The sequence below is a fragment of the Cryptomeria japonica genome, chromosome 10, assembly GCF_030272615.1.
Source record: "Cryptomeria japonica chromosome 10, Sugi_1.0, whole genome shotgun sequence".
In the NCBI taxonomy this organism is placed as follows: domain Eukaryota; kingdom Viridiplantae; phylum Streptophyta; class Pinopsida; order Cupressales; family Cupressaceae; genus Cryptomeria; species Cryptomeria japonica.
The window spans coordinates 496768892-496785271 of NC_081414.1; the positions used below are offsets into that span (position 1 = coordinate 496768892).

The following is a 16380-nucleotide window of genomic DNA, read 5'->3' on the forward strand; positions in this document are numbered from 1 at the left end:
TTATAGAGCCACCTACACCTTAAAATTTACGCTGTAAACGGTCTCTCGGGACGATGGAAAAAAAATATACGTTTAGGAAAGTAGCCGAAGCCATAACGGTCAATAACCTAACTGCAGTTAAGACCGACGTTACTGCAGTTAACTAACGCGGGCCCCACTTCCGACACTTTTTCTTTAATTTCCACAATAATTCATTTTCGCGATGTTGTATTCGATCCAGCGGTTTAAGAGCAGACGATTAATGCATAAGCTGTCTGCATTTCTTTAATCTACATTCGGGCGAGGTGTTTTGCTCATAGATTCCACGCCTTGCTGTGAAGTTGATCGCGGAAATAAATTATTCATTGGCCATCCACTGAATTAGATTGTGGGTTGACATCCACCGAAGGTTTATAAATTGTTCAGAGGCCATTGACGGATTTCCGGGCAAATCTTTTACAGCGGCTAAGCAAGGGCTTTTCCAGAGCACATTCAATTTAACGTTCCAGCTGGATAGGCTGGAGTGGAGTCGTGGTGTGTGCCTGGAAGCTCGCTGAGATTTCAGGCATGAAATTCGGTTAATCTTACTTAAATCTGTTTTTGCCGTTGATTCGGAGGTTGCTTGGCGAACATTTATGACGATTTTAGGGTTGTATGATGTCTAGTAGGTTGTCTTGCTAGTTGTGCAGAAAATTCACGGTTGGAGTTTTTTTCTTTCTATTCTGCTGCTGTGTTCGCGGTTTTATAAAGAAAGCTCATCTGTATTTTCAGCGTGTCAAGACAAATTCTTTTCGAGTTTAGGGTTTAATGCTTGTTGAGCTGTGTGAGGGGAATGGGAGATCTATTGTTGAATTTCGTTATGTTTTTGTTGACATTTTTCTGATCTCGAGCTTGGTTGAAGGAAACCAGTGTTGGTTTCGGTATCAAATGCTGTGGCTTTATGGAGCTGGAGTATTCTGAGGCTTAACTTTTTTGAACTTTTGCAAGGGATGGGTTTTTACAAATTCCTTTGTTTTTTGAGTTATGGTCATCAGTTAAGCTCTCGTGTAATTACAGACGAACACAATAGAGATATCGAATTTTGGATTTGAGCCTCAATAGATCCAGGATGGGTTGTTTTCATTGGTTTTTATCAGAGTCGTGAATTTCTGAAGAATGTTAAAGCGAAGTCTTTGTTAATTTGTTTATATAGTGGGAAAGTGTGTAAATTCTTCTTGATGTTTGTATTGTACTGTGATTAAGGCCAAGCTTAAAATTTACATGGAAAGAATATACGCAATAACCTACCATTTTCTTTTCCTGCCCGTTGTTTCTCGGATCAGCGAAGTTAACCATATAATGGTTCCCAAGTGGTGTAATACAAAGTGGCCCTTAGTTTATTTTTTTCCCTTTTCAAAAGGATCTCGTCATTTCAATTTTTTGGCTCGTGCTTGTGATTCCAAGTCTAATAAAATAATTAACCCAACATAATGCACTCGTCTATTTCTCAAACGGGACCTTAAATGATGTAGGTTTTTTTTTCAGGTTGTCCTGATCGCTTTATATTGAAAGTATTGCTTTGAAAAATATGGAAGCTGAGTTTTGTTAAAGACATAAAATTCCCAGAGTCCATAATATTGTAGATAGTTTTTCTGTATTAAGCTGTAATTATTTTTCTCATCAAATATGGTTTTGATTAGGATTGGCTATTGTTTTTGAATTCCCTAAACTCAGTCAACGTGGGGAAGATCAAGTGGGACATTTTAGATGTTGCCACATACATAGTTAAAAGTCATTGATTGTTATATTTGTACAGAAAGCTGAAGACAGAGAATTGCGCATAAGGGATAACTACAGTTTTGAAGAAGGCTTGGGCCGGTGACAGATTTCTGGCAAGACTGGAAGGCATTTTTCGAGTTGTAGGCCGTGTTAAAACACTCTTCGATTGAGTCTCATGGTAAGTTTGATTATTTCATTCTATTGAAAATTGGGAAGTAGTACCTTCTTCAGGGAAACATTTGACATAGGGAAGTTTCTTATAAAAAGTTGGGTTGACTACGTAAGCAAGTGGAAATCGTTTGTCAACATCCGAATCCTTGGTCGTGTTAGTGGCATGTCGGGCACAAAACATAACTCTTAGATAGTTGGTTCTGTCAATATGACTAGATTGGCAATGGCAATAATTAAGAATCGAGTTTTAGTGATGTTCGTGTAAACTCTCACTATCATCTTTCTTATTTGCTATTATCTTTCTTCTTTTCTGTGATACTATCTTACTTTGTTTAATCCATCTAAATGCAAGAGTTATGGTTCCGATTTCTTTCCGAAGAATCACAAGCCTTTAAAACTTCTGTGGTTGTATGTCAGAAATAGAGTTATGGTCTCTTCTTGTCTATTCCGTAATACAATTATTTCTTAATGGCTACTTATTGGTTTTGGTAAAGATTTTCCGTGCCTCGTGCTTTAGAATTAAATTTGAGTTGTGATCGTTTCTGACAGGCTGAAAATGAGAACCTTCCTCCCAAAGTAATGAAGGAACTTGCGAGGGAGATAAAGAGTCTTGATGAAACACCACCAGCAGGCATTAAAGTAATCGTTAATGATGACAGTTTCTCAATCATATTCGCAGAAATAGAAGGACCAGGTATATTGCAAATGAATATTAGTTAAAGTTAACATGAATATAAAAGTTTAATGTTTTTGTATCCTTGACATATACTGCTTGCACTTGTGAGAGGTCTCAAAAACAGTTTACCATGAATGTCATTTTAACTAGTGCTTTCTTTGTTATGCAGCTGGCACCCCATATGAAAATGGTGTTTTCCGCATGAAACTTGTCTTAACTACCGATTTTCCACAATCTCCACCAAAGGGTAATTTGTTGATTTGCATTACTTTTAAGTGTCGATTCTATAACTTTAAAAGGATTACATATTTTTCTAGTTGTGAACATTCCCTTGGTTAACTATTCTTCATTTCATGTTCAAGACCTTCTAGTCCATTTATCTAAATGGGTTAGTGCTTGGGAGGGAGTGTCTGTGTTTTATTATTTGATAGTTTGTCTTTACTGCAGGTTATTTTGTGACAAAAATATTTCATCCTAATATTGCAAATAATGGAGAAATCTGTGTCAATGCTCTGAAGAAGGATTGGAATCCAAGCCTTGGATTGCGACATGTTCTTGTGGTATGCTTATGTTCCCATCCCTGTTTTTTACTCATGAAATGTATTATATTGGCTGCGAGCTGTGACAACCAACAAGTTAGATGATTGTACACAATTGGAAAAATTATTTGTAAATGACATTCTGTATGTTAGTGAATTTTTCAAATCAAATGAGGTTGGTTCTCGTGAATCTGAATTGCAAAGTCAAAAAGTAATTATTTATATAGATGCACGTTTGGATCAATCATGGGGATAAATTGGTTATGCTAATAAGTTCTAATAACCTGGACTTTTCCCTGAAACTCTAATTATATGGGTTGCTTGAACAAGAGCTTCTTGTGTGAGATGATTGAGAAGTATCCTTTTGGTGTACTAGAGATTCGAGTTTATCTAAGTAGTTTGTAACCGTAATGGATTAGTGTTGGGTATTGCCATACAAAAGATATAAAAACTCTTACCAAACAAACAAAATTGACCATATAATTTATAAAATATGAGATTCAGCCCTGAGCATCAACTAGTTTTTATTGTTTAATCCTTAATTTTTCTGTTTTACTTCATTTAATTTAGATGTGTCAGAAGCTTGTGGCAGACCTGGGCAGGGTGCTGTGTGCCCCGCTTAATCCTGAGATGATTGAGAAGTATCCTTTTGGTGTACTAGAGATTTGAGTTTATCTAAGTAGTTTGTAACCGTAATGGATTAGTGTTGGGTATTTCCATACAAAAGATATAAAAACTCTTACCAAACAAACAAAATTGACCATGTAATTTATAAAACATGAGATTCAGCCCTGAGCAGCAACTAGTTTTTATTGTTTAATCTTTAATTTCTCTGTTTTACTTAATTTAATTTAGATGTGTCAGAAACTCGTGGCAGACCTGGGCAGGGTGCTGTGTGCCCCGCTTAATCATGAGCATCAATGAATGTTCACCTTTTTGTTTTTGAAAATTTTCATTGGAAAACTATTTAAAAAGCATTGTGATTGAACTCAGGTTCCTCATGTGTTTTTTTGGAGTGGATTCAGGACAGCTTTGTTGAAGGGTATGACTTGGGTTTGAACAGGGCATGAGGTTCCCTGCACAGGCATGCCAGAAATAGATACCTTGCTTGAGCCCTGCCTGGCTCTTGCAAACCTAGGATAGGGTTTGCATACCTAGGCATTATACCATAATCAGAATGTACCCAGGTCTTTTTGACATGTGAACCAGACCAGGCGCAGGACCTGGTTGGTGCAAACCAGGTCTGGGGGCTGAACCAAGTAAATTCTATAAGATAAACTTAAGGCAGCTCCACATTCAACAGTTGAAATTCCATCATTTCGGATGGGGATGATGATGATCCCTTTTGAAATGTGAAGCAGCCCAGTAAAAGGACCTGGTTTGAACTGGACCTGAGTCTTGGGGTTCTAGAGGAGCATAATCCGGTTAATTCTATAGCATTTCTCTGCTGTTCTTCCTATTGCGAAATTTTTTTCAGTTGACTATAATCTATAAACTTAAGACAGTTCCACAATCATCAATTGAAATTCCATCATATTAGATTTAAATGATCAACTGGGGAAACTGGTTTGCAAGTAAGTTCCCAATTTTAGTGTAAGCCATTCAAAGACATATAGATATTTGAGTTTTTGTTGTGGCGTGTGTCTTTATGTCACTAGAAGTTGAGAGTCAATGCTTTAGGTACTTCTAACAGTGCCCTTGATAGACTTCGATTTGGGAATTTTGGGTATGTACCGAGTGTACATAATATTTAGATAGGAAAACATGGAGAAACTTGCCTCAAATACTAGTGTGTTTGTAGAAAAGTTTAGCTGCATGAAAGTTTTGGACTGCATATAGCAGCATTCATTTGGTGCATTTTGATTTGTTTTGCACATCATAATAAAAGTTATCAAATGTAGCAACTGTTAAAAATTCATAGTTTACACCTTGGCAAGTACTTCCGCACAACTTGCTGAGTTGGCATGGCAAGTCGTAAGTGAAAGCTCACCGAGTTTTTGGCAAAGTGCTGAAAACTTGCCGCCACTGTCTGCATGGGAAAAATGTGGGTTTGAGGTGAACAAAGGAAAAAAAATGTGGGTAAACATCTACGTTGTCGAATCCTCTTTGATGAGGACTTTTCAAAAATATTAAGTCCCAAAATAGTCGTTGTCAACTGTTTAATCAATGTTGGATAGAGAAAACTGACTTCACATGCCAACAAAGAGATGACATTATTATATTTTTATCAAACTCGTTAACTTAAATACCATTTACCCTCAACCTACCATTTTTTTTACAACAATGTGTACGAGAAAATTGTAAATCTTGTAATTTCTTACTTGCCTAGATATGCAATTTTTGATGATGATTTTCAAAGACAATCATAAACAATATTTATCATTTAGCAACTAGCTATTGTTTCCACTATTCGATTTTTTAATCCTGTATTCAAGAATCAAATCTAGTAGAAAATATTTCCTAATGGTTTTTTAGATTCATCTGATACATTTTAGAATTGAATTTGGTCAAAATAGTTAAGTTTTTTAAAGAATCAAATCTAGTAGAAAACACTTCCTAATGGTTTTTTAGATTCATCTGATAGTTTAGAATTGAATTTGGCCAAAAAAGTATAAGTTTTTTAAGGTTGCCGAGTTTTTGTTGGGTTGTAAATTTTGGGCTTGCCGGGGTACTCTGAGTCTGAATTTGTGAACTATGGTTAAAATGTTAAAGAATCAAATCTAGTAGAAAAGTAAAATACTTCCTAATGGTTTTTTAGATTCATCTGATAGTTTAGAATCGAATTTGGCCAAAAAAGTAGTTTTTTAAAGAATTGAAGTATTTTTAAGGTTGCCGAGTTTTTGTTGGGTTGGAAATTTTGGGCTTGCCGGGGTACTCTTTGAGTCCGAATTTGTGAACTATGGTTAAAATGTTAGCCACCCTATATGATAGTTGCTACTTCCCAACTTTATAAACCTTGGAGATATCATGGAGGATTTTAGCCACCCTATATGATAGTTGCTACTTCCCAACTTCATAAACCTTGGGGATATCATGCAGGATGTTTAAAAAGCATGTTAAGTTATTCAGATTTTAGAGCTATTTGGAATGGCCATCCATCATTGGCATCTGTATTAGATAATAGTTAAACTTGAAGATGAATCCTAGTTCTGGGACATGAATTGAAGACATAACAAGGAGGAAATAGATTTTTTTTATTACTTATGTCTAAAGACAACTCTGAGACAACCAATAACTAATATGTTTGAGTTCTGGTACTTTGGGTCGCCCACAATTAGATTGTTGATGAAAGACAAAAGGGATGGGGCTTTCCATTATTCTGGAACAATCAATAAATGGATGGGGCATTCACAAAGTAAGAGCTGTATTTCTGAATGTTTGCACCACACACAAAAGAAAACTAGCCAACTGGGAATACATCCTTTGTGATCCTTGCAACAGTTGATTGATATGGATAGAATTGATTTGTACTAAATGCAACGGTAGATTTGAAGTTTTATTGTTCTAGGCTAATATATTCAACTGTTTTTTATAGGTTATCAGGTGCTTACTCATAGAACCTTTCCCAGAGTCTGCATTAAATGAGCAGGCTGGGAAGATGCTTATGGAAGACTACGAAGCCTATGCAAGACATGCCAGGTATGTTCAGAATGAACCTCTTGTCTCTCATGTTCATCTTAAATATTAAGCATTTTATTGAAATTTTGATGTTGTCTGTATTTTTTTTTGTATTTTCTGCAACAGATGTTTGGGTTAAGTTAAGTTACCTGTTTGGGTTGACCTTTTTGGGGATATTTATAATATTTTTTTTTTCATGTCCCAATCTTTATCATGAGTAGTCTTATTATTTTTAAGTTAGATGTGGCGGTGGTTTTCCTTTGTGGTTTCTGTTTTATCCTTTCAAAAAACAAAATATGGAAAATTGTTAAAACAGCATCGACAAATTAAAATTGTTCTATATTATTATCTTGGACTGTGAAAGCTGAAGTCTCTGATTGTTAGTCTAGGCTTCGGGTAATCTCTGTAAACTATCCTTGACCTTTTAGGAATGGAAGCTTTAGTATATTTGCATATGTTATAACGTTTTTTTTTTAAAGAAAAATTTAGGAAATAATTAACCAAAAAGCATAATCAGGTCAGTGAATACTATGTTTTAACTTAATGAGGGGGATTTACTCTGTGGATTCTGATTTAGCCCGTAAGAAAACAAAATATGCTGAAGTAAAATAACATACATAAATCTCTAAATGGTGTTAACATTATTAACCAAAAAGGAGCAGCAGGATGATTTTTTGAGCCAAATTATCAAAATAGAAGATGTGTGGGGGATTTACTCTGTATTTTTAATCTAGTAGTGGGGGATTTACTCTCTGGATTCTGATTTAGCTCATAAGAAAACAAAATATGCTAAAGTAAAATAACATACATGAATCACCGAATGGTGTTAACATTATTGACCAAAAAGGTTCAGCAGGATAATTTTTTGAGCCATATCATCAAAATAGAAGATGTGTGGGGGATTTACTATAGTCAATGGATGCTAGTTTATAATCTAGTTGTGGGGGATTTACTCTGTGGGTTCTGACTTAGCTGAATATGTTAAGTCAGAACTAAATGGTGTTAACATACACCAATCACCAAATGGTGTTAACATTATTAACCAAAAAGGATCATCAGGGCGATTTTTTGGGCCATATCATCAAAATAGAAGATGTGTGGGGGCTTTACTATAGTCAATGGATGCTAGTTTATAATCTAGTTGTGGGGGATTTACTCTGTGGGTTCTGACTTAGCTGAATATGTTAAGTCAGAACCAAATGGTGTTAACATACACGAATCACCAAATGGTGTTAACATTATTAACCAAAAAGGATCATCAGGGTGATTTTTGAGCTGTATCATCAAAAGAAGGTTTAATGTGTGGGGGATTTACTATAGTCAATAGATGCTAGTTTATAATCTAGTTGTGGGGGATTTACTCTCTGGGTTCTGATTTAGCTGAATTTGTTAAATCAGAACCAAATGGTGAACATACACGAATCACCAAATGGTGTTAACATTATTAACCAAAAAGGATCATCAGGGCGATTTTTGAGCTGTATCATCAAAAGAAGGTTTATTGAACTGCTGCATAATCTGTGCTAACCTATATTAGAGGGAATGTGACATTGCATTGCTAATTTTCAACTATGTAAATATCTTATTTTCAGACAGGATGATCTATATTAGAGGGAATGTGACATTGCATTGCTAATTTTCAACTATGTAAACATTTTATTTTCAGACAGGATAATCTCACTTTAGAGATGAGAACAGAGAAAATGTTTTAGAAACTACCCCTTCTGGAAGCGATCAAGTGAAGTAAATATACAAGAACGTGAAAACAACAACAGTGAGGTGTTGGAGAGAATATATATTATAAAAAACCACCAGCAGTCCAAGATAATAAGTAAATAAGTTTAGAATATGTAATTTAGGGTTGTATTACCGATGGGTTTTTGGCTGACTTGGTTATTCTTTTACAACTCATCTGTTGAGGTTCTCATGAGATTATAGGCAGGTTATTTTCGCAAAGTTAACATTTGATTATACCTGGTTGTCTAGATGTTTTTTAAAATTATGTCGGTAATTTTCCACCTTTTTATTTTATTCATGATTATATTAGTACTTTCCCACCCGTGGGTTTTGCATTCAATTTGATTTTTTAAGTTATAGTAAAATATTGTCATGTTGCCCGTAAAGAACACACATATGATTCATGGTAAAGTCAGCTGTGTGCTATATATAATAAATGCAGCAGTGATGTAACTTTTATCCATTGTCTTTAGAATTTTATTTATATTTAATAGTCATTGGAGCGACCCTCTTTGTAAGTTGTGGATGCTTGTGCAAAGTAGAAAGTATGAAGGATTCATAATTTGTCCTACTACAAATAATAACATTATGGTAAGATATCAGCTTGAGAAGCTCCATTTCATGTCTTATCTTAAGAATTTATTTATGAGCTCTCTTTCTCTTGTCTTCAAAATTTGTTTACATGTAAGACTTGGATTAGAATTATTTCCCTTCCACAAGGATTGAGATTAAAATAATGATTAGAAGTTGAGTAATGAGCCCTCCTGCACTGGATAGGGGGGAATGCTACCCTCGCCTTTTCTTTTAGGGCAGCAATGCCCTATGCAAAGTGGCAAATAGCAAGGAAAGTTTTATTGTTGTACTTAGAGTTGATATCAAGTTCCATATAAAGGTAGCTTTAACTTAGTTGGGGGAACGTGATTTGTAGGAAACCTTCATAGTTTCCATGTAAGGCAGGGATATACCTAAGATATGCCTAAGGGAACCCTTTCCTTTTTGTAAAACCTTGATAGTTCCATATAACTAAGTTCTAGTTGCTAGTTGTAGGTGGTTATCATTCTTCTTTCTTCAATTCAGCTTCTTCTTGGACAAGTTCTTCATTTATAAATACGCTTAAATAGTTTGTGCAACCAGAAGAGGAGAGGGTTTGCCGTCTTGTCTGTTTCTGCAGGGATAGTTTTGCTGATTAGAATTCTTTCTAATTGCTACAGTTCAAAGCATGATTAGAATTGAAAATCTGGATGCACTTCTAGATGCCAAATAGAAACATATTTTCTCGCCCAAAAATCTTCAGTTTCTAGAAGGAGAGGGTTTGCTGTCTTGTCTGTTCTTCAGGGACACTCTTGCTGATTGTAATTCTTGCTGCTTGCTACAGTTCAAAGCATGTTTTGAACTGAAAATCTAGATGCACTTCCAGATGCCAAATAGAAGCATAAAAACATCTCGCCCTAGAATCCTCAGCATTTGATTCTTGCCAAATTTTTTAATCCTGATTGAAGTTTTATAAATTCAGTTAGGACTCCAGCTTACCATCTTATTTGTGTATTTATATGTTTGATTGATCTATTGCTTATCTTATTCTTTATCTTATCAACTAACAGTGGGAAACTAGCATGATGTCTAAGTTTGTGCTCAGGCTAATTTGAAGATACATATGATATTAATTTCAGCTGTGTTCTCTATAGTGTGTAAGGGGTGAACCCTGTTGTATGATGCAATCATAGAGTTATTAACTGTGACATCTGCCTGATTGGGATGAATATTAAGTTGTTTATCATATCATTAATTTTGTAAAGTCATTCAAATGGTATGTAAATTTCTGCGGTCCTTTCTATAGAGTGAAAGGGGTTTACCCTGTCCTATAACTGTTGTATAGAGTGGGAAACTATCATAATTTCTAAGTTCGTGTTCAGGCTAATTTGGACATACATATGATATTAATAATTTGGACATACATATGATACTAATTTCAGCTGTGTTCTCTATAGTGTGTAAGGGGTGAACCCTGTTGTATAATGCAATCATAGAGTTTTTTAACTGTGACATCTGGCTGATTGGGATGAATATTAAGTTGTTTATCATATCATTAATTTTGAAAAGTACGGTGTTCTCTATAGAGTGAAAGGCGTTTACCCTGTCCTATAACTGTTGTATAGAGTGAAAAATGTGAACCCTGTTGTATAATGCAATCAAGAGGTAATAACTGTTATATTCTTCAGATTGGGATGATTATTAAGTTGACCTTACTATGTTGCAATTTGTCCAACCAAGTCTGGTTTAGGCATATGTTATAAGTTGCTCATTGTTGTGATCTGGGTTTAGCATGAACTGTTAAGAGAAATTTAGTACAGAAGGGTTGACTATTCATTCATAGTTAGTGCAGTTTCAATTGGTTCAATATCTGGCACAGCTAAGTTCATGTGGAATGCGCAGATTTCTAAAGAGGGTATTTCTAAGTTCGTGTTCAGGCTGATTTGGACATACATATGATATTAATAATTTGGACAGACACATGATATTAATAATTTGGACATACATATGATATTAATTTCAGCTGTGTTCTCTATAGTGTGTAAGGGGTGAACCCTGTTGTATAATGCAATCATAGAGTTTTTTAACTGTGACATCTGGCTGATTGGGATGAATATTAAGTTGTTTATCATATCATTAATTTTGGAAAGTACGGTGTTCTCTATAGAGTGAAAGGGGTTTACCCTCTCCTATAACTGTTGTATAGAGTGAAAAATGTGAACCCTGTTGTATAATGCAATCAAGAGGTAATAACTGTTATATTCTTAAGATTGGGATGATTATTAAGTTGACCTTACTATGTTGCAATTTGTCCAACCAAGTCTGGTTTAGGCATATGTTATAAGTTGCTCATTGTTGTGATCTGGTTTTAGCATGAACTGTTAAGATAAATTTAGTACAGAAGGGTTGACTATTCATTCATAGTTAGTGCAGTTTCAATTGGTTCAATATCTGGCACAGCTAAGTTCATGTGGAATGCGCAGATTTCTAAAGAGGGTGGTTGTATGTGGTACAATCCAATGTTTGTTGTGTTCCGGTGGGCTGGAGTGAGCCCTGTTGTATAATGCAATCAAGAGTTAATTAACTATATGGTAATGCAGTTTCATTGGTTCAATATCTGGCACAGCTAAGTTCACGTTGGATGTGCAGATTTCTAAAGAGGGTGGTTGTATGTGGCTGTGCTACACTCCAAAGTTTATGGAGTGAGCCCTGTTGTATAATGCAATCAAGATTTAATTAACTATATGGTAATGCAGTTTCATTGGTTCAATATCGGACACAGCTAAGTTCACGTTGGATGTGCAGATTTCTAAGTGGTTGTATGTGCTACAATCCAAAGTTTATGGTGTTCTGGTGGGCTGGAGTGAGCCCTGTTGTTTAATGCAATCAAGAGTTAATTAACTGTGATTTCCTTTTAATTGTGATGAATATTAGGTTGAGCTTAATATGTTACAATTTGTTCAACCAAGTCTGGTTGGGCATATGTTATAAGTTGTCTCTATGATCTGTGTCTAGCATGAACTGTTAAGAGCAATTTAGTACAGAAGGGTTGACCATTCATTGATCTGCAATAGTGCAGTTAGGGTTCCCCTGAAACTATATGGTCAATGTGGTTTCATTGGCTCAATATCTGGCAAACAGCTAAGTTTCATGTGGAATGTGCATATTTCTAAAGAGGGTGGTTGTATGTGCTACAAAATCACAATTCAGTTTATGGTGTGCCGGTGGTTGTATATGTTATAAGTTGTCTCTGTGAGCTGTGTCTAGCATGAACTGTTAAGAGCAATTTAGTTCAGAAGGGTTGACCGTTCATTGATCTGCAATAGTGCAGTTAGGGTTCCTCTGAAACTATATGGTTAATGTGCATATTTCTAAAGAGGGTGGTTGTATGTACCATGTACTACAAAATCACAATTAAGTTTATGGTGTGCTGGTGGGCTGGAGTGAACTAGTACTAAACATCAATTTTTAAGATTATGTATTGTAACAGGGTCTCCTTGTTATAGAAATGTAGTGTATATGGTGTTCCCGTAGGCTGGAGTGAGCTAGTACTAAAACATCACATTCAGATTATGTATTGTAATGGGGTCTATTTGTTATAGAAATGTGGTGTAACTGTAGACAGCATCTTTCAAAGGTAAAATGAAAAGGTTGTTATAAGGTCACTCACTGACCAAGATCAGGTATAAACAGATTTATAATCAGATCTGACCAAGCTCCGGTATAAACAGATCTATAATCAGATCTTGCCATATTTAATCTTAAAAAGGAGCAGAGATTTTTTGAAAACTTTTATACAAGTTCTTGATCAAAAACTGTGTACACAGTTATTCTTTTCTAAGGTAACTTTTATATTGCAAGGAAGGGAGTAGAAATTGGAGTTGAAAATAAGTGCCATTTTATTTCTTAGGAACTTTTAATGTCTCAAATAGGGTAATTTTTTGAAATGTTTTTCAATCATTCTCTGGTGTTTGATGGAAAATTGTGTACACAGTTTTTCTTTTATTTTATTGCAAGGAATCCAGCTTTATGACTTTAGTGCAATAGCAATTCAGTAGCCTTTTAGGAGCTGTGTAAAGTTTTTGATTGAATGGAGGAGCTGTGATGTTTTTGCTTGAATAAATATTTTCCGAATGATGGGATTTGAAACCAATGCATTGTTTTCTCGGTGTGTCCGTTGAAGACCAAAAAACTATTTTTGAAGATTAATATTACTTTGCGATTCAGTAGCCTTTTAGGAGCTGTGTAAAGTTTTTGATTGAATGGAGGAGCTGTGATGTTTTTGCTTGAATAAATATTTTCCGAATGATGGGATTTGAAACCAATGCATTGTTTTCTCGGTGTGTCCGTTGTAGACCAAAAAACTATTTTTGAAGATTAATATTACTTTGCGATTCAGTAGCCTTTTAGGAGCTGTGTTAAGTTTTTGATTGAATGGAGGAGCTGTGATGTTTTTGCTTGAATAAATATTTTCCGAATGATGGGATTTGAAACCAATGCATTGTTTTCTCGGTGTGTCCGTTGTAGACCAAAAAACTATTTTTGAAGATTAATATTACTTTGCGATTCAGTAGCCTTTTAGGAGCTGTGTAAAGTTTTTCATTGAATGAATATTTTCCGAATGATGGAATTTGAAGCCAGTGTATTGTTTTCTCGTCGTGTTCGTTGTAGACCAAAAACTATTTTTGAAGATTAATATTACTTTGCATGCCTTTTATTTGTAGGACCAGGAAATAAGTGTTAGTTTATTCCTTAAAAGTGGTAGTATTGTTTTCTCTGGAATTAGGGTCATTTTTGAAATATTTGTCAATCATGGATGGATCTTCATTGTTTTCTAGTGTTATAGATGGGAATCAACAGGCAAATAAGTATATAGAACTTTGGTTTATTTCTCACAGTGATGTTATTCTGAATTGTACAGTGGTCACACTTTTGTGATTCTGAATTTAAATTAAACATTTTTGTTTGTTATCAAGTTCAAACATTCTGTTGGTTTGGTTTTACAGACTATATACAAACCTTCATGCTTTGAAGCCCAAGATGAAAAGTAAGGCAGCTATTTCAGAGTCTACTGCTCTAAATGAAGGGTCAACAAATAACATTGTTTCTGCTCCCGGTCCCCTCCTACCATGTAGTACAAATAAAGAAAATAATAGTCAAGATCCAAGCATGAATGTCGCTACAACAGAAGCTGTGGGAGTTGGGGCATCAGCAGTTCAGAAGAAAAAAGAACTGGCGGCATCTATGAAAGTGTCTGTGGACAAGAAAAAGTTGGATGCAAGAAAGAAAAGTTTGAAGAGATTGTAAGTTATTTGTCTGATGATATATTGCACAATGAGATAACTTAATCTGAATCATTGAAACCGTGATCTTTTAGCCAGATTGGGTAAATAATGTATGTAAAGTGAGAAACGTCTGGTCTCTCATTTTTTATGGAGCCAAAATTTGGAAACTTGATAATTTGTAAGAACAAGGTTCAAGCTGTCAGCGAGTGTCTAGCAAAATGAGATAATTTATTGTCATTGAAAATGTTTGATCTCTGTAGCCAATTTGTACAGTTGGAATTGCCTGGTCTTTCAATTCTTTATGGATCCAAAATTTGGTAACTAGATAAATTTTGAGAGAAAAATGTTGGCAAAGTTGAAATCTAGGAAAACAAGAAATTTCATAGATTCAGCTATTTACATTAGTATATCATAGATTCAGCTATTTCAGAGTTTATCTTTGTAGCCAGAATGGGTAAATAATGCATGTTAAATGTCTAGTCTTGCGTTCTTATATGGAGCCAAATTAATTCTTCTATGGTTTTTTGTAATAATAATTATTCTGCCTTTGGAATTGCTCGAGGCCCCAAAACAGAAGTCCTTTTATATTGGAATGAATGAAAAACCGTAGCTTGCAATGCTTTAGATTCTTGTTATCCGAGCCTTGAACATCTCTACTGAAATTGGTAAATATTGCATGTTAAATGTCTAGTCTCGCATTCTTTTATGTTATTTTGTAAGAATAATTATTCCACATTTGGAGTTGCATGAGTTCCCAAAACAGAAGTCCTTAGATTTTTATTATCTTAGTCTTGAACATCTCTACTGAAATTGGCTTGTCTAGATTTATCGAGGAACACTACCTTGTCCCTTAAAAGTATATCATTATACACAAAACTTGGAAAATGACTTTCATGTCAGTGAGGCCTAGCAACATTGCCTTGCTCCTCCCTCTTAAAATATAATTATATACAAAACTTGAAAAACTTTCTACTTCATGTCAGTGAGGCCTAGCAACATTGCCTTGCTCCTCCCTCTTAAAATATAATTATATACAGAACTTGAAAAACTTTCTACTTCATGTCAGTGAGGCCTAGCAACATTGCCTTGCTCCTCCCTCTTAAAATATAATTATATACAAAACTTGAAAAACTTTCTACTCCTTCCATTGGAATGAATAGCTTCCTCCTTGCCTCTCTATAAATACATAGATTCCTCCTTGCTCCTCTATAAATATGATTATGTAGAGCTCCTCTATAAATACGAATAGATTCCTCCTTGCTCCTCTATAAATATGATTATGTAGAGCACCTCTATAAATATGGATAGCTTCCTCCTTGCCCCTCTATAAATATGATTATGTAGAGCACCTCTATGGATAGCTTCCTCCTTGCACCTCTATAAAGATGATTATGTAGAGCACCTCTATAAATATGAATAGCTTCCTCGCCCCATTATGTAGAGAAGTTCAGGGCCGGAACGTTCAGATTCTGAGAGGAGTCAAAGCAATGATTCTGATCTGTTGTGATGCAGTTTGAGGAGTTGGCCGAACATTGTCTTGCCCCTCTTAAAATATAATTATATACAAGACTTGAAAAATGAATAGCTTTCTACTTGCCCCTCTATAAATATTATTTTATAGTGAAGTTCAGGGCCTGAATGTTCAGTTCCGAGCAGAGGCGAAACTATGATTTTGATCTGTTGTGATGCAGTTTGAGGAGTTGGCGGAACATTATATACAGAACTTGAAAAATGAATATCTTTTTACTTGCCCCTCTTAAATTATAATTATATACAAAACTTGAAAAAAATATCTTTCTACTCCTTCCATGTTATAGAGAAGTTCAGGGCCCGAATGTTCAGATTCTGAGCGGAGGCGAAGCAATGATTCTGATTCTGATCTGTTTGAGGAGTTGGCGGGTCTAATGGGAGGGAATAGAAGTCGGCTTAAGTAGGTATATGGAGAAAGTGGAGGGTTTATTAACTGAACTGCTTGAACAATGAATAGCTTAATACTAGTAGATTTCCACAATCTATGAGATTGATATACGCTGTTTCTGGATTTGATTTGGAAAAACACTCACACAATCAAATCCAGAAGCAGAGC

The 16380-nt window shown here is 35.2% G+C and overlaps 1 protein-coding gene across 1 annotated transcript; it reads left to right on the plus strand.

Annotated features, from left to right (window-relative positions):
- The first annotated feature begins 204 nt into the window (after window positions 1-204).
- Window positions 205-14566, plus strand: LOC131039343 (ubiquitin-conjugating enzyme E2 22). The gene is made up of 7 exons (XM_057972056.2): window positions 205-544; window positions 1775-1915; window positions 2458-2602; window positions 2754-2831; window positions 3032-3144; window positions 6659-6762; window positions 14016-14566. The coding sequence occupies exons 2-7, from the start codon at window positions 1913-1915 to the stop codon at window positions 14314-14316; spliced, it is 744 nt and encodes a 247-aa protein (XP_057828039.2). The 5' UTR covers window positions 205-544; window positions 1775-1912; the 3' UTR covers window positions 14317-14566.
- Window positions 14567-16380: the final 1814 nt, after the last annotated feature.

Bases quoted from the DNA above. Each gene is read 5' to 3' on its own strand.
- LOC131039343 (XM_057972056.2), top strand. The intron at 2,603-2,753 runs GTATATTGCAAA...TTTGTTATGCAG, and splicing joins CGCAGAAATAGAAGGACCAG to CTGGCACCCCATATGAAAAT. The intron at 2,832-3,031 runs GTAATTTGTTGA...TCTTTACTGCAG, and splicing joins TCCACAATCTCCACCAAAGG to GTTATTTTGTGACAAAAATA.